General features: G+C 39.1%; 1 protein-coding gene across 4 annotated transcripts in view; it reads right to left on the bottom strand.

The window, feature by feature from the left end:
- Positions 1-24,422, bottom strand: part of ACACA (acetyl-CoA carboxylase alpha) — a 203,418-nt gene that overhangs the window by 26,696 nt on the left and 152,300 nt on the right. For 3 of the 4 annotated variants that reach the window (XM_082373890.1, XM_082373893.1, XM_082373892.1), the window contains 10 exons: positions 22,803-22,826; positions 20,035-20,178; positions 19,161-19,257; positions 18,148-18,255; positions 13,384-13,440; positions 13,093-13,137; positions 6,526-6,567; positions 5,262-5,477; positions 3,372-3,527; positions 1,028-1,231 (listed from right to left, as the gene is read on the bottom strand). In XM_082373890.1, coding sequence (XP_082230016.1) covers positions 1,028-1,231; positions 3,372-3,527; positions 5,262-5,477; positions 6,526-6,567; positions 13,093-13,137; positions 13,384-13,440; positions 18,148-18,255; positions 19,161-19,257; positions 20,035-20,178; positions 22,803-22,826 — 1,093 coding nt within the window. The remainder of the gene's footprint in view (positions 1-1,027; positions 1,232-3,371; positions 3,528-5,261; positions 5,478-6,525; positions 6,568-13,092; positions 13,138-13,383; positions 13,441-18,147; positions 18,256-19,160; positions 19,258-20,034; positions 20,179-22,802; positions 22,827-24,422) is intronic. The other variant, XM_082373891.1, reaches the window with a different exon arrangement.

The raw sequence follows: 24,422 nt of genomic DNA on the forward strand, positions 1-24,422 counted from the left end.
AGGTCGCTCTGACAACTGTCCAAACCTAGAATTTTAAAACTCATCTTCAAAATACCAGCAAAAAATCTTTTCTTACTGCTGTTCCCAGATTTAAAAGGACATAGAAAAAAAACAAGAGACATATAATCTCTTTCTGTCACCCAATACATAGAACAGACTGAGACCTTTGTGTACACATACAAAGGAGCAAGTTCATCCTTTAATGAGAAGAAAGGCACTTCCCAAGTTCAGGCCAGAGACCTACAATTAACATCCCAGTTCTTAAAAAGATGTGAGCAACGGTGAACTGACCTAAATCCTGTATCATAGCAAATGGCCCAAATATTGAGAAACCAAGGTGGTAAAACAGATTAAAAGGGAATTCTTTGTTATCATAGAACCAATCTAGTTAGAAAGTCACTTTCCATTTTCATATTCTCAATTTTTCTATCTGAAAAAATGGGTTAAAGTTTGCCACTTTGCTCTTTTACAGATACATGATACTCTGAACTCTTTGAAGGAAAGATAATGTGTGTAAATGGAATAAAGGGTAAATAAGATAAAGTCACTGCTTGATATTGCTCAAGCTATTATTGTATTATGTTGAAATTTTCCTTCTTTGAGATATTTCATATTTCAACAATTCCCCTTCCTTTACTTGCCAATGAGTGGTCTAAATAGGCTGAAAATGGGAACAAGGACAAATCAGATCAGAAAAGACAAGACTGCTCAAGTAGCCCAAGAGCCCTCTAAAAAAGAGCCCTAAACTGCACAGTTACCTGTGGAGTCAGGTTCACTTGGCACCTGTTAGGGCTCATCAATACATGACAAAAGGTTAAGGGTTTCATAACATCCATGGTTAGGACAGAGGCACATCTTATGAGGCAAATGAAGTGTTTCAAATTCATGCAACCATTTAAGCTAAGAGAGGATAACCCCACTAGGTGAAACAATGGGATTTGTGAGTTTGGGTCTTTCTGTAACAAGGACAAGTGGCTTCTCTCTAGGACCAAGTCAAAACTTTGAGAAGCCTGCTTGACTACTGTACCTGTGCTGTCCTGGAGTCAGTCACTTCCTTGTACAGGCTGATGTCCAAGTAATAGCCAGACTCGTTTGTCAGGAAGAGGCGGATGGGAATTGCCTTTCCAGTTGGTGTCAGGCGAATGTTGATTTTCAGCTCTGCCTGGAGGACGCGTAACTTCCACAGCCGACTTCCATAGCGCATTACCATGCTCCGCACAGATTCCTCAATCTGACACAAACACATCACCAAGCATAAAACTTAAATCCCTTGTAACTAGGACCTGTTTTGGGTCTGCCCATCTTTGGGAAGGGAGGAATGGGAAAAGATGCTGGCTTCCGGAGATGTGTCCTCCATGCATTCCTTACAAAAAGTCACAGTTTCTCCCCAACCCTACTCTTGCTTAGAACAAGTCAGGGACAATTTCATGCTGGCCTGGCATTTGAGTGGTTTTCTCTGGCTCACAACACCCAAATCCGCGCAACTCCCTTCCTCTTTCCCAATTATATTCATATTCTATGTCAAAGATCTGCGATATCTAAAATTACAAACCATGGGATTTAAGAGAAAGCCCCAAATAAGAATAAAATCTCTAGTTAAACAGCTATTAAGTAGCATTTATATGCACAGTAACTATGTTTCATTGCACTTTCAGGACCTTAAATCAACATAGCAATTACCACCATGAGCTTTTTTCCATACAATTTTATTAAACTTTATAATATATGCTTCTTGGTAAATTGCACAAATTAAAGAAAGGCAATTTGTAGGTGGTGCTAGAATGTTCTCTCTAAACAGAGCTCTGAAACTTGGTCACTGCCAAGTCCAACTGGGACTTAAGTAGATGGGGCAGATGTTCCCTCATTTCTCTAAGCTTTATACCAAGACAGCTTAGTGCTCCTAGTTTTCAGGGGTCAGCGAGTTATTTTAACCAAATGGCCTTAGATGTGATTTTTCCTTATTGACATACTAAAGCAAAAAAGAATTTTTTTCCAATAGCGTTACAGGCAGCTAGGACATACTACTCAAAATTAATGTTTTCTTAAATGAGGTATCTCTCTAAAATCCTTTCTCAAGTTCTTAGAACATCTTTTTTAAAAATTTCATACCACCTTCTCTTGTGGCTCTTCAGAAGTGTGTGCCACCCTTGTAGTTTGTTTCTGCTCCAAAGAAGTTCAGGTTAAAATGGATTTCAAGGAGTTAACGTCTCTATTCCCACACTTGCTTGTTAACCAAGAGATATCTATCCATTCTTTTTTCGAGGGAACAAAAGTCAACACCTCTATATACAGGAAATTGACAGCTATCTATGATTAGAAAGACAGAGCCAGGGCATATGAGTGTTTGGAGTGGAAACAGAGAGGCTGATAGCAAAAACTCATTGAGAAATGATAAGTCATATCTACAAATATATATAGTTATATAGTGTCCATGGCACGTTTTAAGTCTTCTAGTTTCATCAGTCCCAGAATGCTCAGGAGAACCTTTACTTAAACTGGATGATGAGACTTCATGAAACTCAATGAGTAGCCCTGTCCTTGGCTTTCCTGACAGACAAAGCAACCAATCAGTAGTTTGGAGTCTTGAAGAAAAGAAGTACAAAACGATTTCTCAGGTCTTAGATGTTAAGTTCAAAAAGCAAAAGTCCATGCCTACAATAGGAGAAAGGGTTCTCCTATTCAAATTCCAAAATATCATGAAAAGGTTAGAGAGAACAGAAACAGAGAGCAACCTGTCTTTACTACACCTGGGATAAAAGGTCAAGTACAGAATCACCTTGTTTTCCTTCCTTAAATTATATGGAATGCATTTTAGAATAGAGCCTCAGGGAAGAAAACATACATAAATATATGCAGAATTCCATATCAACCAAATTCTCTCTCCATGGAAAAACACTAAAGAGAACTAAGTTAGACACTTTGGGAAGGTGTATTACTTCCCTAAGGCCACCAGGTGACCTGTGAAAAGAAGCAGTAATTTTGCCAAAATGCCCAATAATAACAAAGTTAGTTATTCCAGATGAGAAATCCTAGGGAATTAAATAAAATAGGACTGCTATCATGGCAAATATCATAAAACAGGTACCAACAGAAGAAGAGGAAGAAGTTTTGCATTTTTCTACTGCAAATAAGTGACCAGCATTAGTAACATCCTACCACCTTCAGTTTTGGGGTCTGCTTTCAATGGTTACAGCACATTTTTGACACCATCCCAGAAACCCAGTCCTACAAGCATTCTGTAAACTTTAAAGATCAAGGGTTCAATCAGCTGACCGAGAGTACCTGTTTCCAGGTCCAAGTGCAAAGAAACATGAATGAATCTCTCTGCTTGTGTTGGCAAGTGCTGGCAGAGAAGCTAAGGAGAAATGTACCTTTGAAGGGTCCATGATGACTGTAGGCACAAAGTTGAGGAAGATGTGGTTGCAGTCAGTCCGGACATTTGTATTATTAAAAGCGACCTCCAACTCATCCATGGCTTCTAGGAGCAGCCGCTCCCCTTCATTTTGTAGATATTCAAAGGAAGCTTCCTATGCAGGAAAGAAAATCACCACCAACATTAATGTGTTTTAAAAGAGGCAATAAAGAAACAGCTGTTAAACACATGAAAGAATGCTCAACATCATTAATCATTAGAGAAATGCAAATCAAAACTACAATGAGATATCATCTCACACCGTCAGAATGGCCATTATCAAAAAATCTACAAACAATAAATGCTGGAGAGGGTGTGGAGAAAAGGGAACCCTCTTGCACTGTTGGTGGGAATGTAAATTGATACAGCCACTATGGAGAACAGTGTGGAGGTTCCTTAAAAAACTAAAAACAGAACTACCATATGACCCAGCAATCCCACTACTGGGCATATACTCTGAGAAAACCATAATTCAAAAAGAGTCATGTACCAAAATGTTCATTGCAGCTCTATTTACAATAGGCAGGACATGGAAGCAACCTAAGTGTCGATCAACAGATGAATGGATAAAGAAGATGTGGCACATATATACAACGGAATATTACTCAGCCATAAAAAGGAACGAAACTGAGTTATTTGTAGTGAGGTGGATGGACCTAGAGACTGTCATACAGAGTGAAGTAAGTCAGAAAGAGAAAAACAAATACCGTATGCTACCACAGATATATGGAATCTAAAAAAAAAAAAAAAAGAAAAGAAAAAAAAATGATCAGAAGAACCTATGGGCAAGATGGGAATAAAGATGCAGACCTACTAGAGAATGGACTTGAGGATACAGGGAGGGGGAAGGGTAAGCTGGGACAAAGTGAGACAGTGGCATGGACATATATATACTACCAAACGTAAAATAGATAGCTAGCGGGAAGCAGCCGCACAGCACAGGGAGATCAGCTTGGTGCTTTGTGACCACCTAGAGGGGTGGGATAGGGAGGGTGGGAGGGAGGGAGACGTGCGAGGGAAGAGATATGGGGACATATGTATATGTATAACTGACTCACTTTGTTATAAAGCAGAAACTAACACAGTATTGTAAAGCAATTATACTCCAGTAAAGATGTTAAAAAAAAAAAAAAGAAACAGCTGTTATACATACTTAAGCAGTAGCATGTCACAAGTCATAAGGCACCTGCTGCAGATGTTATTTACCCTTCTCCCTAGGGTCAACCCAAGGACCACAGGCAGCAGGGGCAGGCAAGGGTCAGATAAAGACCTGCCAGACCTTCCTCCTGCCTCTTATGTATCCTTTCCTTCCAACAGGTGGAGATGCTGGGCATCTCCAGAGCAGCAACCCCACTAGGGTTATATCTCACATATGGCAAACAGAGCAGTTTAGAAAGGAAATCTGTTTAGAAAGGAAAAGCTGCAGAAAGGTTACAGCTATAGGATGCAGTAACAACTAACACACCAGCAAGCACCTTGCTATGTACAGAAAGCACCCCACCTCTAGACAGGTTTACAATGGGGTCACCTCTAACTTTTCTCCTTATCCTCTATCATCATCTAACCTTCCCTGTGATTTCTCTGTTAGCATGCTTTTTCATTTTCTCAAGCGAGTACTATCATGCTTCCATTACCAAGACAACTTAAATTAAAGGGGGAAAAAGCCCTTCACTACATGGAATATTTACTTCTGTGAGAGAAATGACTCTCAGACCTCTGCTGGTTATTGGAGAGTAGGATGAAAGGGAACAAGAGCCTTGATTCAAAAGAGGAAAACCTGATTTTGACCCATGCCTGTTTCTCTGTCCCTTCCCTCAGGGATAACTTCCCATTAAAGTACAGCACCCACCTTGGTGACCAGATCAGAATGTCTGATGATTGCACGGACAAAGAACCTGTAGTCTGTCACTTCTGTGCCCACTTCCACCTTGGCTGCTCCAAGGTACAGGTGCATCTTGTGATTAGCACATGGGATGGCAGTAAGGTCAAAATTTCTCATCCGGTTCAGCTCTAACTGGAAAGCTAGGGCAGGCTCCAGGTGACGGTAGATACGATCTTCCTCAAACTGAACGCAAGAAAAAAACAGCTCACAAGAGGCAGTTACAAAATTATATTATGAAAGTGTATGTAAAAGAGATGCTTAAAAATATAAACATAAGCCATGATGTGCCAATGAGTCAAAAAAGGAGCTACATACAAGGAAAATGCTAGAGCTTATATAAGATTAGGCACTAAAGTCCCTGTTTACTTTGCAAGCTTTCATCATTCATGCTTTTACAAGTGGTGATGCTCTCCATTAAAAACAAACAAAAAACACCAATTCCCTTAGATCTCCTGTAGCATTTAAAGCCTTCATAATTCATTTTTTTGAAACAGTAAACCAGACTGCTTCACATTAATATCTATTTCACATACCAATATTTCAGTTTTACCCAACTAGTCTAAAACGCTTATGGGCAGGTCTTATACTCTTATCATTTCTGGCAGAGTAAAAAGGACATAGTAAATACTTGGAAAACAAACATCATACAATTTTTAAAAATAGAGATATTTGGCTCTGGACATCCTGTATCCATACATAATTATTTACCTACCTTTTTTTAAAGTTGTATTGACATTTACTCTATGTTTTGCTGAAACTAGACATGTAAAGAGTATATGCCCATTGAGTGAATGGAGAGAGAGAGCCAAAAACATAACCTGGTAATAGGAAGAAACCAACATGGTCTGAAATTTTACATTTTAAAATTGAAAAACAAATGCTCATAAACAAGACTTGAGGATAAATGAACTGTCTGTGGGTGACAAGAATAATCCTACTAAGTATTGTAGCCCTTTAATATTACATCATTAGGATTATCCTAAGGCATAGAGATGATTTTGAAAGTTATCACTTTCTTTGGGTAGGTCAATACATTTGATTGTTTCCTAAACCAAACTCTTTCAGAAGGGAGCCTTTATTAGTTCTAAGACACACGTAAGGCAAGGGGAAGCATACGTTCAATTAGAGGAAGGAGAATGGAGAGAAATACGGCAAAGATAAGCTACTCTTGGGCTTTTAAGGAAAAAACAAAGATTAAAAAAAAAAAAAGAGGAAAAAAATCAGTTCTTACCTTATCCCTTGCTCGGAATGTGAAAAACTTAGGGAATTCTCTCTGTGTTAAAGAAGGGGGGGAAATGTGTCAGTCCTTCATATATATGGCTCTTTGGGGATAAACACATAGTACAGAAACAGTCAAGCATCTAGAAGACAGTTGCCTAGAAAACATGTTCCTTACCTGGGCTTAGCCTGGGGAATATGCATGATCCTCTGGGTAACCATCACTTTGACCCCACTTACGAATTTGAGAACCACCACACTATTAACCTAATTTTAATAGCTACCCTGTTCTAGGGAAAGAAAAAATATGTATTTTTTCATCTCCCAAGTGGAAAAAGTCTTCTTTGGTATTGCTCTTGGCAGAACCTGGCAAATAAGACCAATACACCTGAATTCTGCAGCACTGCAATAGTAGTTACTGGACTGATTTCCCAAGTTTCTCCTTAAGAAACTCTTAAAATGTAAACTAGCCAGACAGCATAGAATCCCCAATCCATGTTTTTTTTTCCTCATTCACTCTTAAGTCAATAATTTCAAAGGTTTAAACAATGACATTTCAAGACAAAGAAAAGTACAAGATGTTACTTTGGTTCATACCACTATATGTATAGGAAAGAATGGGGTGGAACTAGTGAACGTGTAATCATTAGGTCTTACTGCTCTTTTGCAGGGCATTACACGAGAAAGCAATCAATTTACTAGAACCTTATTAATTAACAAAGATGAATTCAATTAGCAGAGTCCATTAGTTTCTGAAATTTAACTTATTAACACCAAATACTCCTGTTTCTCGGATGGGAAGCTCTACCGGCAGTGCTGGAATCAAGTCATTACTATTTGCCTCTATAGGAGGTTTTATTAAGGCATCTTCTTCATTATGAGTGCAATGTAATCAAACACTTATTGGTACAAGACAGAGAGACCAGGACTAGCTGCCTAAATACCCCTCAATGAACTTAAGGAACCATGAAGGAAACATGAACTGAAAGCCTTGTAGGTGGCAGGCGCTCTCATGTGTTGACCGCCGAATGCTCTCAACAACCTCTTAGGAAAGTATTGTGACCCCCAAAGGTGAACTTGGGTCTCTAATGCCAGAGCCTGTACCCTTTCATCTCTACCTCTTAAGTGTAGGGTGTTACCTATCTATTCTTTTTTTCCGTTCCCCCAGCTGTGCCACACGGCTTGCAGAACGTTAGTTCCCTGACCAGGGATGGAACCCGAGCCCCCTGCAGTGGAAGTGCGGAGTCCTCACTACTGGACCGCCAGGGAAGTCTCTCTATTCTTATTTTAATCCAAATTCCTTATTTAGAGGACTTCTCTTTCATGAGACAAAAGACAAAAACCCCAGAAATTAAAACTTTAAAGAAAAAAAAACAGAGCAAAACTCGTAGCTCTTGAGTTGATGGAGAACTTCTTGAATACTTTCCACAGGTCTTAGGCTTCACCTTAACTAAAGCTTGCACAGTTAATAAATCTTTTTACATTTTCCTTGGCATTTTAACTGTAAAACGGCATTTAATAGGCTTCTAGAAGCTTGTTTAGCAAGGCCGGGAAACCACTTGTCCAGGCTTGGGTCTTTAAAAGCCCTTTGAAAGTGGATTTACACAGCACTGATCTTTTACTGATGACGTTTTGTCCTAAATAATTCTCTAATTCCCCCTGAACGATAATGAAGAGCATGGGGATGACTTCAAGGTTAAGCAGGAAGACGTTGAGCTGAGTTGTCAGTAGATTTCATGCTCAGGGCTTTATATAGTCTCTGTTTTGGTTTTATTCTCAAGAGGTAGGCTTCCAGAGCATTAGCTAAAAAGTAACACAAGTCAAAAAAGGAAGGGTAACAAAGTCCTCCCATGAAATTTTCTGAAAGAAAAGTCAAGAAAAGTAATGATACAATCTTTCAATCACACACTCCTCTATTCCTCCATAACTTTAGTTAATTAGTTAACTAAAATAGTTACTTAGTATACCATTTACTCAAGTGTGTATAGTGGTAGGAACAAAATGCTTTTCCTTCAAAAACATAACAAAAGTAAGCAAGAAACATTTTATTTACTACTAATGCAATTAAGAAAATGTGTAGTAACTGAAAGGCACAAAAAGCAAACAAGTGAATGGAAATAAATATCTTTACTACAAATAATGAAAAAGACTGACGAATTCTTGGCAGAGGTGGGCAAAGACTACCAATCAGAAAAATCACTTTCATTAAGGTTAGCTAAGAAAAGGTGTTATGAGGACTTCCCTGGTGGCGCAGTGGTTAAGAATCCGCCTGCCAATGCAGGGGACACGGGTTCACCAGAACTACTGAGCCCACGTGCCACAACTACTGAAGCCCGCGCACCTAGAGCCCGTGCTCCGCAACAAGAGAAGCCCCTGCTCGCCACAACTAGAGAAAGCCCCGTGCAGCAACGAAGACCCAACGCAGCCACAAAAAAAAAAAGTGTTATGAGATGACATGAACAAACGTTCTTAAACTTTTGAATAAATTTTTAGCTCCACAGTAAAGTCCTCAATTTAAGCATGAAGCATTCAGAACAGAAGATGGCAAGAACTTCCATGTAACGGGAAACCAGGATTAATGAACAATTCTTCAAGAGATAGGGAAGTCTGAGGACTTTTATAGAAAGTCACTTTTTTTTGGCACTCAAAAATCACAGAAATACAGAAAACACAGAAAAGAAGAAATCCAAAAGTCTGATTCTGTAGTTTTAATAAATTCCTTCATCCTACCACATCCTCATGCGGCCAATTTTTCCACTAACAGCATTCATGCTTATTCCATCACTAATGTAATTGCTTTCCAGGCATTCTACTAGTGTTATAGGCAAATATCATAATTGAATGTACACAAAGAAAAACGCTCTTAGTGTGCTGGTACCAAAAAACAAAAGAATGCAACATTTCTCAGAAAGAAATTATACCCCTGCTGTGTTCTAATCAGCCAACCATCATCAGGACAATCAAAATAATTTGCCTAAATTAGCCAATCAAGACACCCTGCAAATCAGAGAATGTGAAAACCTGCAACAGAAAACATCATAGCTGATTATGATACTAATAATCGTGTTAAAAACCTAATGAGATGAAGAAATTGGAAGCTTGCTGGTGCAATTCTCTTTTACCTCAACACACTGAGAACTAATTATATAGACTGTAATTAAAACAAAATCTCAAACCAAACCTTCTGAAAAACAAATAGTTGATCCACTAGCAAACAGAACTACCATTTTTTCCCCAGCTTTATTGAGATATAATTGACATATCAATTATTTTTAAAGAAATGAACTACTAACCATGATAACTGTTTTCGATAGCGGGCTCTTCCTTCAGGCGCAAATGATCCAAAACATTTAAAGTGGGAGTCACTCGCATAAAATCAGTAAAACTGCAATTATCTCCTAGGTGATTTACAGCAGAATTTTTTAAAATTTCATTAAATCTTACAAACAAGAAACAAAAGGAAACTTACAGATGAAAAAGTGATTTGGAATCTCATCACGTTGTTTAGACCTAATGCTTTGTTTAGGCGGCAAAGGATAAGAAATCCGAGAAACATGCATTTTAGTATCCTTAACAAAACTTTGCTGGAAACAATATGGAAAGCTTCATAAAGTAATACTTATATTCCAATTAAACACCTTCTGCTGTACTTTTTGGAATTCTAGATCTGAAACGTGAGTGAAACAGATAGAGACAATACTCATAAAACTAGAGAACTGCAGCTTATATAGCTGCAGAAATTCAAAGAGCCTGTTCTTTTGCTTTCAAGGCTTCAATTTTCTTTTTTTAATATGAAGAAGATATTTACAAGGCTAGACTTGTTTTTCCTCAAACTTTCTGTTTAAAAAATCAATGTTAAGCAATTATGCAAGTCCCATTATGGGTACTTGATTTAATTAGACGGTTATGGAAAGAGACTCATCATCAAGCCTCCTTAATGCTGGTGACTACTGCCCGCTCAGAACAGTCTCCACGTAGAACCAAGAGGCTTAGGCAGCAGCAGACATTCAGCCGAACAGCTCTTTGGGGACTGTGGTGATTAAACAACGAAGTTTTGGAAATAATTCCAGCCTTCGCTGGCATGTGAATAAACACCTAACAATAAACACACTCTCTAGGAACCCCCATGCGGTCTGGCCCTCTTTTGCCTTGTTCTGGTTCTGAAGCAGTTTGAGAGACGATGATTACGTAACAGCACGGCTGCCTCCTTCCACACCAGCCAATGTTGTTCTTGAACCAAACTCGGTAACCTTCCTCCTCTCCTTGCCCCTTCCTGCGCACATTCCCTCTTCTACTCGAGAATATAGGGATTTCGCAGTGTAGAACAGGGGAGGCTGCATACATCACAGCGGATTACCAAGAAGCCAGAGAGGTCAAGGGATTCATCTCTAACACTCCCAGAAAGCTTCCACTTTTTCACACTATACTAACTATGGGGCAAGCACACATTAGACGACGTGACAGAGGCTAAGCGTCCTTCAAGCTACCACCAACAGAGGAACTCAGAGCAGCACCATGACAGTGAGCCCCAGATTTGCACAACTCCTGCCAAGGCTTCCTGGATATTGCAGATCCTGGCCAGAGTTCAGTAATAGTTGCCCTTGCTCCCTGCGTAACCGCTAATCATTTCTCAGGGGCCTAACATAAAAACACCCTAACTCCTCTGCCATCCAATTCTTCAGAGCAAATCCAGTCCATACCTAAAACCTTAATGTTCTCTACGTCCTAAAACAACCTTTCCTACACTTATGACAAATCAAGTCACTTGATAATTTAACTGATTTCCCATTTGATGCCACTACAAATAGAAACTGTACAATAAGTCCCAAAAAGACCCCCTGCTGGGCTGATTTCCTAGCAGATTTTGCTTAGACATGTCCCTATTCAACTTAAATCCAGAAATATTAAGAGAGCAGGGGGAAAAAATGTTTTAAATCTATAGATGTATTCTAGGACAGGATATAGATTCACAGATAGAAAGTATCAAAAAAAAAAAAAAACAAGGTCCATGAGAATTAAGCACTTTGGCTTTAAAAAATTTTTAGTGGAGAGTTTTAATTTATCATAGAATGCTTATTATAAAAAACCAGTTCATGTGCTATAGACATGAAGACTCTGTCTGAACCATTACGAAAAAGGAAAACAATTTTACAAATTCAGTATTATTCCCCAGAATAATGTATTATTCCAAAGGCAGTTACAAAAGAAAAAAATCACATTAACACTAAAGAACCTAGCCCAATACTCTTCCCAGATCCAGCATGTCTACCTGAGTTCTGATCAGCATCTACCAGCTATAGTATGTATTCATGGGCTCTCATACTCTATCCCCAAGTATCAATTTTATTCTCTAAGCTCCTTATTTTTCTTCCTAAAGACCCAGGGTTCTCTTTAAGCTCCTCATACTTCTCCACTGCCTCCAGTTTCCTATGTACAGTTATTGATTGATATATATCTGCACTCTGCTTGATTTCCTGACATCAATAACACAGGGGCGTTGTTGTGGAGTCCACAACATTTCCTAAAGCGTTTTAGAAAATCCTAGCTCTTTAGCCTGCAGGCTAGGCTCTCTTGTTTCTCTATAGACTAGACCAACAGGGTGAACCGTGAGAAGGAAAACAAAATGTCAAGTGCTAGAGACCTAATAAACAAAAGGGCAATAAAAGCAATCACACACAGGTCCTTGAGTTTAGGAAGTCCTTTCCAGCATCCCAAATGTTATCTTCATTATTGCCATTGAGCAGGGCTTGAAAACTAACTTAATCATCTTAATTGCGAAAAACAAAACAAAATAAAATTCTCATCAGAAATATTAAGACTTCTTAATATCCTTTGGAATCTTACTTCACCACATTAGGATCAATTTTTAAAGAAATATTGTGACTCCAATCAGCCATTTTAGAGAATGACATCTTGACTGCAAACTGGATTTTTGACCCCACTGCTATAATCATATTGCGTATGATCATACACATATACACCACAGTTCAGATGCCAGGCTATTAACTTAGTTCTCTTTATTAAAATTTTTCAATAAAAATTTTAAACTCACAAATATTAGTAGTTAATTCAGTTAAATGGGAGAAGAAGCAACTTAATTTTTATTTATTTCCTCCTCCTAGAATTAATGTAAGATGAAAACACCAACTTGGGCTCTGTTAATAAGGCATTTTAAAATAATAAATGATTGTTCTTCAGAATTGACAGTTCTCAGTAACAGAACTTGAATCCATCTTTGGTAGAAGCCAAGACCCCAAGTACGATTGGCAGTTCTTGATTACTGATTAGCTGTGTGCACAGAAGAAATTACTAGTTAGCTCCTGCTTCTACCTTATTCATCTGGATAAATGCATGTGCTCATTCTTAACTATTTCTCAGACATATACTGAGAATTCATTATAGGGTAAAAAAGGAGGGGAAAAAAAAAACCTTTAGTTTGAATACGCTATAGAAGAACTGAATATTCATTATAATACTTTTTCAAAGAAGAGGGACCAAACATCAGACCAGCCCTTCTAAATAATCAGCAGGTAACAGATAAAACAGTAAGTAATCTTTCACCACTGTTGCTCTTACTTACATGAAATCTCTGATCCACCTCATAGTTGACCTGTTTTCTGAAATCCTTTCAAATAAAAGACAGAAAGGAAGGAAAAACAGAAGAAGAGGTCAATTATTAATAAAATTAAAAACCAATTGAGTAAAAGGTGATGACTTTAAGGCTTTTTCTTGATTAAATTTATACCAAAACAGTTATTTCTTTGCATAAATTCTACAAGTAAGCATATGATTATAATTCCATTTTTCACTTTTAAAGTTCTAGCAGCAGCATAAGAAATATTAAAGAGATGCATAATTCACATGCCAATACCTTTTGTGCAACCAGGAAAGTAAGGCGCCGGATCCCATGCTCAACCAGGGTAGCTTTCTACAAACAAACATGCAAAAACAGAAGCTAGATGAGATCTCCATTCATCCTAAATTTTAGCCCATTCAGTCCTCAGAAGGCTGTGATTGCACTAAGCACTGTTTTGGATATCTATGTCTTGACTCAGTATCTTCAAATTTGCAAATAAACAAATCTCAACCTGGCTCCTGGGAATAAGACTTACAGAATAGGTTTTAAATATTGACCTGGACAAAACTGAAAGAGAACTCTGTGGAGGAGAAAAGGTCACATGAGGCCAACTAAATTCTCTAAGGACTGATACATATCAAGGTAGACCTTAACACAATTTCTGCTTATAGAAATTACACTGGTGGGCGTGTATTTAAATGTGAAGATCAATACTGATATAGAAGCTAAACGAAATCAGGTAGAGGAAAAAGAAGAAATTCCATAAAATGGAAAATTCAGGTCCTAAACTGTTATTTAGACTATAGACATCACCTACCATCTGATACAGCATTCCCAGAATTCGACCTAACAAATCCTAACCTTTCCAGCTCTAAAACATTTCCCCCCTACTTTATATGAAGGTATTTTTAAAAAGATTCTCTTTAAAAGTTGTTAAAAACAATGTCTAACAGGCTTTTAAATTTAGTGATTATTCATACTTCCGCTTGGTACAGGCAAGCAGTATATTAGAAGAGACCAGCAGTTTCAAGACAGCCCCTTACGTGAGTCTTGGGCCTTTGGCTCTAAGCCTTCCTCTATCCTGTACTGCTCTCTCATCTCAAAAGGCAGAGACAAAGAAACAGATTAATGAACTAAGTAAAAGACATGCTCTTAAAGGTCCCTAATAAAGAGGGGCTACATGGCAGCAAGTAGAAAAGCAATCCCACCCATTGAATGACCTGAAAACATACATGAATAACACAAATAGAAAAAATATGTGGACTTTCACAACCTACACCCAGACTTTAATTGGATCACGTTCTTTAACCGAGAGATATATCCATAAGCCAATTCTTAACTTTCTTGATATTATATAGTTTTTAAATCCAAATTGGCTACCCCTCATAAACAAGCACATCCCTGGGCCATTTCCTCTTATTTTTCCATTTTTACTATGGCGTTGCTTAGTAACAAAATTAACAGGATAAGCAAAAGAAAACTGGAAAAAATTAATTTCCTAATAATAAATTCCCAGGTCAAATATAAATAAATTTTGGTTTAACTACATTTAAAAATGATTGGGGGACTTCCCTGGTGGCACAGTGGTTGAGAATCCGCCTGCCAATGCAGGGGACACGGGTTCGATCCCTGATCCGAGAAGATCCCACATGCCGCGGAGCAACTAAGCCCATGCGCCACAACTACTGAACCTACACTCTAGAGCCCGCGAGTCACAACTACTGAGCCCATGTGCCACAACTACTGAAGCCTGTGCGCCTAGAGCCTGTGCTCTGCAACAAGAGAAGCCATCGCAATGAGAAGCCGGCGCACTGCAACAAAGAGTAGCCCCCGCTCACCACAACTAGAGAAAGCCTGCGTGCAGCAACGAAGACCCAATGCAGCCAAAAATAAATAAATTAATTAAAAAAAAAAAAAGATTGGTACTGGTATCATACCCATTAGGGTAAATAACCAAGTATTTGTAGTATAAGAAAAGAAAGGGAGGAAGGGAGGAAGGGAGGGAGGGAGGAAGGGAGGAAAGGAGGAAGGAAGGAAGGGAGGAAGGAAGGAAAGAAGGAAGGAAGGAAGGGAGGAAGGGAGGGGAGAGGGAGGGAGGAAGAAAGAGGTGGGGTGGGCCGGTTGGTGGTTCTCTGACTCTCAGTGTGCCAAGGAACAGAAACATTTCTTCTGACACCAAGAAAGAATTCCACTACAGCCAAGTCCTTCAAAGACAAGCATCAATAGCTATGTTCTGGCAAGGGAAGAAAATAACTTTAATAATTCCATAATTTAAAATCAAAATTGTTATTGCTTTAAAAATTCCACAAGTGGCTGACAATAACAGCAGAGCAACAGGATTCTGATTACATTGTAATAATGCGGGTCTCACAGCAAGTCCACAGCTATTACCCAGCGATTAGGCGTCAGCACCTGGAGAAACTCCATTTACACTGGCTGCTTCAATCTCCTCCACAAGTCATTTACAAATATATGATCCTAATTTCTATGAGAGAAAAAAAGACATGCTGGGACTAGAAGATTATTTGGACAATTTGGATCAACCTATTTGATAGTTTAATGTGTGCTTTAAAAAAAAAAAAAACTTTTTCTAAAGTGCTAGGAGCATGATCATGAAGTGAAAAACAAAACTAGTTATCACTTCAGCTTTTTTAAAAATTGCTTTTGCTTCCTTTTCTTTCTTATATTTTTTTCAAAACAAGTAGGTGAAAATGCCTAATATGCCTGGGTAAGCACGGCACGTGATGCACTAAATAGCTTCTTCAAGCTTGGAATGTTGACACAGTCTACCCTTTCCCTACTGAACAGCCACAGGCAAAGACTCTGGGTTTCTCTGTGCCTCAGTTTACAAGTCCAGTAAAGGAAAAAGGTAATTTCTTATCATCAATTAATGTTACAAATATACATAGTGAAAATGAAGAAACTGCCTCTTTAAATCAATGTGTGATGATATACGTCACTTAGAACTGAGGGTAATAAAAAGCCTAAAGTTGAGGTCAAAACAATCAAATGTGGGCAATTAGTGCCTCAAAACCTGGGAAGAAACTCTCATAGATTATTCCATCAAGCAACAGCATTAGTAGCCATGCACAACATTAGGACTCTTCCAAGTAAGGTCATCTTGGTCACTGGTCTCAGGTTAACTTTATGTGGTCATGCATGAGTCAAGGGCAAGAGGGAAGTTAGATTTCTCTTCTAAGGAAAAATTCCGAGGCGTGACTCCTACTTTTACTTCTCTGGAAGGACCTTTCCTCACCACAATCCCACAGTCAGTTCATGTGCTGTGACAGCATCATGGGGAAAATGCTATGACACACGTTAAGCATAAAATTACCATCTTTTCCTGGGTATCAACCATTAGCGTTATATGATGTGAATGCCTATGGTACTAATTGTTTATACTGCTAAATTAAATTTTTAAAAATCTATTGAGTTCTTTCTTTATGACAAGCACTACGGACTAGGTGCTTTCCATTCAAAGAACACACATAGGTCTTATCATTAAGGGCAGCTGAGGAAGGGTACTTTGGCAACTATCATATATCGTAATGAAATATAACTGTAGATGATCATTTTGAACATTAGACTCTAAGCATCTTCAGGGCTAGGAATGTATTATTTACTAAAGCACCTAGATCTGTGCCCCCTAGAGCTGGCATCAAAGCCTTAAATTCTAGTTTTTGCTCTATCATCTACCAGCTGGTGATTAAAGGGCCTTAATCTCTCGAGCTTGAGCTTTTTCCCACATGTACAATTGAAATAATTCCTGACTAATCTAACTGCATGGGATTGTGGTAAGGTGCAAATAAAAAAATTTATACAGACAGTCTTTAAAAATAAAAAGTATTATTATTGTTAATCAATTTATGCTGACCAATTAGAAATTCAAGGGAGAAAAATACATTTTAGTTAGGGCTACGCAGAGAAGTCCTCATAGAAGAGGGAAATTTTGAGACAGTTCTTAAAACAAGCAGGATTTAGAAAGAAGGGGGGGGGGCGGAGAGAAGGGAAGGAGGGAGGGAAGAAAGAATGAAAGAGGAAAACATTCCAGAAAAGGGGCAGTAGAAGAGATCAAGCAAACAAGGTAGATGAGATAAAGACTTAGGTCTTTTCATGGAACAGCAAAGGCTAGATTGTTAGCCTTCATTAATAGGCTGATGTCCAATATAAAGGTAAGGAGGTATTCTGAAGGCAAGAGAGAGTCACTGTTGAGTGGGAGAATAACTTGGTAAGGGGGCACTTTAGACATTTAATTCTGTGGTAGTGAGCAGAATGGAAACTATCTGGAGGGGAAGAGTGAGGGTCACAAGCAAACCTGTCGTGGTGTCGCGGGTATAAGGTGAGGAAGGGTCTAAACTAGAAAGATGGCAGTGGGAATTTAAAAACTGAAAAGAGGGGGGAGGGAAGAAAGGAAGGAAGGAAAGGTGGGTAGGGAAGGAGGGGTAGAATAATGGAACAGCAAACAAAAGGAAGAAGTCAATGATTTCTGCATGATTGGGGGCAAAGGGTTTGGTTACTTGGTTTTTTTGTTTTTGTTTAGCTTTTTCATAGGGGAGAGGGGGAATCAGAAGAGGTGAAGGAAAATGACAGGAATTTATATTTAAACTATATGGAGTGTGATGTCAACACAAGATATCCAAGTGACATAAAATTGCAAGGAGGATGGAAGTATAACTGATATTTTCAAGGCTGGGATGGAAGGACTCAGAGGGGGCCTGAGGGGAGTTTGGGCCTAGACATGCAGAGTTAAGTCACCAAGGGGAATTCAGCAGGTGACTGGAAGTTCCAGACTCGAGCTCTGGAAAAGATTCAGGAATACAACTTCCCTTCCTTAAAACATTTTAAACATTTGAGGTCTAAATTTCTTGACATAAAAAAATATATGCATTTTATACTTTTGAATCACTTCGGAATTTTACCCCTACAAGCAGAACTATGTGAAAGACATAGCCGTTATCAGTGATAGGCCTTATATGTAGCAACTGATAAAAGGATGGATATGACACACAGCGAGAAGGAAAGTGGCCATCACCAGTTTCCATCCAATTGAGGACTTACATTTTGCTGGGTAAACTCTCGGAACATAGCTGCTAGCCTGTCATCCTCGATATCACAGTCAGTTTTGATAGCCACATTCAGAATGTGAATTGGTTCATCCCTGGGGATCTGTAACCCAAGAACACAAGGCAAGGAAATTAGGAGGCTGGCTAATACAGAGATGGAGAGAAGTTATAGTACTTGGTAGGATACCTGAAAAACAGATATGGCCCACAGGACATCTTCTGCTGGTATGAATAAGCAAAATGAAACCACTGCCCAACACCCACAATGGAGATTAAATAAAGACACCTAACTTTGAAAAAATAAGGCAGCAAAGGCATTAGCTAAAGGTGGCCCCAAATCTTGGCTTGATATGAACTTGAAGACCACTATGTCTCAACTTTTTCACCAACAGAATGGGAATGAAACCATTTGCAATATCTCTTCACAGAATGTAAAGGAAAATGAGTGAAAGAAGCCATCTGAACATATTCCCATATAACATATTTCTAAACAGTGGAAGTATCAAACCATGGGAAAATAACCTGGTAGGGAAAAAACAGGACGCGTTTGCAGAGAAATGAAAAGAAGGGAAAGAAGGGTTTAATAAAAGGACAAAATTTTAAACAAAATGTCTATTTTTTCTACTATCTGAAGTCCACAATTCCTTGAAGACTACGAAAGCACTGCTCTGCAAATATACAAGCCATTACTGAGTAAGAATTAAAGCAATCAAAGCTCAAGTCTTTGAAACAACATTCAGAGACCTAGAGGCAGCTGCAATGGATATATAGACGGCCTCATTCTACGCTATGGAGTCCATGATTAATGCAGTGGTTTTTATTTTTAGGTTAGAATTTATATTCCACCTGTTTCTAAAAATACTTTGATGAGGCATATAAAATTAAATAATATCAAGTAGGGTAAAAAGATGAATTCTTCCCTACAATGTTCTACAATCAGAAAGAGAGTATATAGTACAAATCCTGTATCTGAAGGAGCAAAGCAGTCTCCCAAAGGGGACACTATACCTTGTCTTCATCATATAGAGATGTGTGACCTGCCTCAGGGAACGTGGGGCTTTGGGGTGGGGAATCACAGAAGCAGCCCATCACTTCATCAAAGATCCTGAAAAATACCAAAGAAACACCCACGATGAAAACCCAAGTGGCAGAAAATCTAAGTGGCAGGAAACTAACGCTGCCATTGCCAGCTCTGTCTAAAACAATAATCTATCCTACCCTGCACTCAATTGTCAACTGAATAGAATCACCAGTGGCTAGAGGTGACATGCAAAATTTCACCAAGTGGCAGAAATTAGGAGGATGGATTGTTTAAACTTGAATAAACCATATATATTTTTTCTTTTTAAAAAAGAATGATCTGAAGCTTTTTGGTTTTGTTTCTTTCATATGTAAGATATGAGCAGTGCTGCTGTCATCATCGGTCTTAAAGTAACAGAGAGAGCCTGGGACTCGAGCAGTGAGAGACCAATGTCATTACCCCTCCCCCTAGTGTAATGCATCAGTATACATCAACAGATAGATGCTGAATGCATTTAATCAAAAGATGTATCGTCTCTGGTGGGGCTCACTCTAGTGCTGTGTTTAATTCCTCCTGACATTTCACTCATCACAGAGCAGACAGTTTCTTGTGTTAGTTACTAAGGAAAAGATGGTTTTTGTTTGTTTCTTTTTTTCTGACCAGGCTCATATAACAAGTAGAGGCTTGTAGAGTCTGCACAGAGGTGGAAAGGGAAGGACCTATACCTCTCCCAGAGCATATACCGCAAGGGCTACATCTCCTTAGCTGGCCCGTGGCTAATCAGGGGACCTCTATTCATTTGGCAGAAATCTGAGACGCCCAAGGCTCCCCTCATATAGACACAGTTCCATGGTGCCTTACCTGACAAAATCTTCAAAAGTCCGAAAAGAGACCATTCCGCCCATCCGCTGACACGGTGGAGTGAATGAGTTGTCCAGCAGCACGTCGCTGACACTAGCTACATGAGTCATGCCATAGTGGTTGAGGTTGGAGGAGAAGGACATTCTAAATGGTAAATCAATCAAGTGCATTAGACAAGGAGAGTAGGAACAAGGGCTGGGAGAGTCACAACAGGGAAAAGGAGCTGGGAGGAAACTGAAGTAGGGTCAGGTTGCAGAGCAGGTTTGGTTTTTTACCCACTATAGATAAGGCTGTCTTGCTAGATTCACATTAACCCTTCCATTGGAATTTCCCCTCACACAAACAATATTTTTTACCAACCCCCCCCCCAAATTTCTCCACATAAAAATCTAAGGACTGTCAGGAATATCATGGTGGTTTTAATACCATGACATCATGACATGTCTAACGAATGAAGAGCACATAGGGGTTAAAAACCATCCTGCATCTTCCCCTTCCTTAAAACATCCCCTCTTTTAAAAGGATGTAAACAAGCCAAGTGAGTTGTAACTAGGCAACACTTAAGGCATTTTTCTCTAGGAATTGTAATAGATTAAGTATTCACAGATAGATATATGCATGTCAACAACAACTCTACATCATTTGGAATGGTTTAGTAAATCATTATAAAAAACACAACTCATCAGAGAGAAACAAGTAACAATCTGTAAAAGGAACTTTACTGAGGTATCTATTTTTTCCTTGAATGGGCTGATGGGGAGCGCAGTTATGAGGATTACAGCTTCTCCCTTTTTGAAAGAGAGACAGTTTTGCAAAATTTCCTTTTTTATATTTAAACACATTTCCATACCAAAGTAAACATATCTTCATTGAAAGCCCTTAATGAAACCCAGCAAGATACAAAAGGGCAGAGCATGGGTTTCAAAGTATGTGTAAGCATGACAAACAAGTGTAAATGGAAATGCTCAAAGAGAACTGATTTGTTCAATCTAAAAACGTAATGAATCTGGATATTCCTTGATGCACCTCACAGTATGTACTGAGAGATACTACTGTAAAGTGTTTGTGATGCCCAGTCAATCAGGACAGCCTGTTAGGAAGGACCAAACTAAAGGATGCCTGCAGGACTTGCCCGACATGTTACTGGCATACTGATCCGAAGCACGTTCAGAGCAAGGCAATGGCACTTGAACTTCGGGGAGCTGCTCAAAAATCTCCTTGAAGTGCACTGCCTGCAGTGTTGCAGGGGGGAAGAGAGCCAGCAAGGTGGGCTAGAGATCTGGGTACATGCCGTACTCTATTGCAAACTGTAATTATAAAAGGCAATGGAATTTTTTACACAATGGGAGTGCTGCTCACACAGACCATCAGAGACTGACACTCCCGGTTTTTATTCCTTTGGTAAATGATGACTATGAAAAAGTACTACCACTTTTGACAGTACCAGGGACTAGAAGGTAGAGTGGGAGAGGACACCATTGATACCATGAATGAAACCGACAAATGAAACACACATCAAGCAATGGTGCTCACTAGAAACGGGGATTCAGAGCTGTATGAACTCAGAAGTGCTATCAGCCTTTTCTAGGATCACCAAATATATTTAGTAAAGGAGCAAGTTTGTGAGGCATTGTATCTTTTCCTCCTGCCTGGCATTAGACAGGAAAGAGAATCCAGATAACCCTTAAAGGGAACCCCTCTGAAGACGCTAACAGTCTATGTTTGTGGCAGACATGGGGTTAAGAATCTTTTTCACTCAACTGAACCCCATCGGAAATACCCACATTTCAGTTTCCCCCACTGCTATGCTCTTGGACCAGGACAGCTAAAGGCAAGCAGGAGTGAAGCAAGCCCACTCTTCAAGAGCAGACGAGAGGACCAAACAAAACACTCCCTTTCCTCTCCCCATCCAAATTGGATGCCAAAAGCTATACACAGTTTTGATTACTTAATATTTAAAGGGAGAGGGACAAAATAAACATAAGCCTATAAATATTTCAACAAATAACTGATCATCTACAAAGACGTCAGCACCAGCGTGTTACGGCTTTAAGCACTTGACGGATTCCAGTCAGAACTGCTATCCTCTCAAACTTGCATTGTGTTGCCTTGCTTGGCTCAGGAGCAGAAGGAACTCAAAATATTAAAATATCACTTGTGTTCTACTGGTCTGGAAACGTTGCACAGGGCTACACACATCAAAACTTCAGATACACTTTTCCAATGTAATCTCATTACAGGTCTGAAATAAAACTTGACTTTCATAGCATCATAACACTTTATAGAAAAATAGCTAACAAACTGATAAAACATGAGATCAGCTATTTCTGCGTGTGTGTTCCTCTAAAAGGAGAAGCAAATTAGAGAAACTATAAATTGAGAAACTGATGAACAATTTGCCAGGATAGGAGTAACCGTAAGGGTTTCTCCTCTGAAAGTCCCAAACAGAGAACTTAGCAAAATAAGATGTTTACAGCAAAGCTGAACATCGGGGCAGAGGATTCCCCTATTGTACACAGCTAGACGGGAGCTGTTCCATACTGAGGCTTTTCAAGCATTGCTTTTTGAATGGCTGAAGAAAAGCTGAAGACATGTTTTCCAAACAGAAAAAATAGTTTAGTATGTCCAAAGGGGAGCTCAGGACTCCCTAGCAGAAAGATAACATGTTAGCTTGTCAAATGTAGTGTTATTTTTTTCCCTAATTTTCCTAAAAGGTGCTTTTAATTGGAGAAAAAACAAAAAACAAAAAAAAACTAAATATACGGTACCTGTTTAGCGTGGGGATGTTCCCTCTGTAATTAAACAACCACAGTTAGTTATTGATAGGTTAGTGAAAGCCATAATAAAAGAATTGTCGGAGCAGATACAGACCAGTCGTGAGGAGCCCCAGTTTGGCAGCTCTGGCATTCGGCAGACATAATTAAGTGCTCATTACCCTTCAACCCCCCGGGTGCCTCCAAAGAGGCATGCCTCCTGACCTACCTCACCACAGCAGCTGTTGATGGAAAGGGTTAAAATGTATTTACCATGGAGTTTTTTTTATAGCTCTATTACAAAATAATAATTCAGAGGATAAACCACAGGCTCATGAAAATTAAAGCTGTATAATATGGTATATTATCTTAAGCTTCAACAAGAAATATAATTCTCGACAAAATTCCTAGAGAATCTTCTTAACTTGTTCCTATTTTACTAAAAATGCAATAAGGAGGTTCAGAGAAGTTGATTCCACAGCCTCTCCCACCTTAATTGATTTTCTAGGATGTGTGATGAACCTACAAACTCTCCTCTAGAGAAAAGAAGCCAGGCATCTGGGTTCCCAGTTCCCTTTTCTAACTCTCTTTAACCCTGTTCTTCCTCCTGTAGACTGACTGGGCTGGGATGGGGGTAGGAGGTGGTATAGGAAAGGAGTGTACTCTGTGCCATAGGAGCTTAAAGGAACTGAAAAGCATGCAGGAATGTGATGATTAATGATTCTATGACAAGAGTGGTATAGACTGTTAAAAATGAATTAATTAATATTTTTTAAGTGAAATGAATTTAGGGCAATAATGACTTTTAAAAATTGCTGTAAGCTTAAAATCTCTAGGCCTTCCATAAATAAAACCTTAACCCAAATTTGGCTAGCCCTAGAATTTCCTGAGAAAGAATATTTCCAAATCGTGAAAGAAAGACTAGGATAAGAATGGAAAGTGAAAAGCAAGTCTCCTGCATTCTCTTTGGTCTTTGACACCAATGCTTTATTTTCCCCCCTTTAATTTGACCTCAGTCATTTCCTCAACTGAAAAAAAAAAAAAAAATCAAACCCTTATTTTCAATGTTAAAAGGGAAAAGTTATACTTACCACCCACAATTTAGGAGTCCTGTAAGGGGGTTGATGGGTTGATTATCCTAACCTTCTAACACTCTTTTATCAGCGTTTAATCATTGTTGGGGTTTTCTGGCACACAGGGGACTTAATGGGCAGAACATAGTGGGTGGTGCTGATGCTATGTGGAAGGAGGAGAGTGGGAGGAAAATGATGCACTTTCCATGGCAGTGAAAGGAGCAGAACAGACTGAGCCGGCCATATAAATAAAGAGCTGTGACATATCGCTGCACACAAACTGTATACCTCGTGTGATTTGTGAGTAGCAATGCTCTTTGCATCAAACCTGTATCCCAGAGCAAATTCATAAGGCAGCAAGAGCCACCTCCGAGTGCAAAAACCCGCACCTTTGCTGTTTGGAGTCTTTGAGCCTCTCATTCAGGGGAATGAGTTTGATTTTACAAGAGGTCCTTAGTTATAATGCACTTGGCCCTCATCAACAAACAAAAAGTACACACAGGTTCTAGAGCAGAAGCAGAAAACTAACAGTAAATGCTAATGAAAATATAGGAAAGTCTTC

This window comes from Balaenoptera borealis, assembly GCF_965194805.1.
Source record: "Balaenoptera borealis genome assembly, chromosome: 20".
Classification (NCBI taxonomy): Eukaryota; Metazoa; Chordata; class Mammalia; order Artiodactyla; family Balaenopteridae; genus Balaenoptera; species Balaenoptera borealis.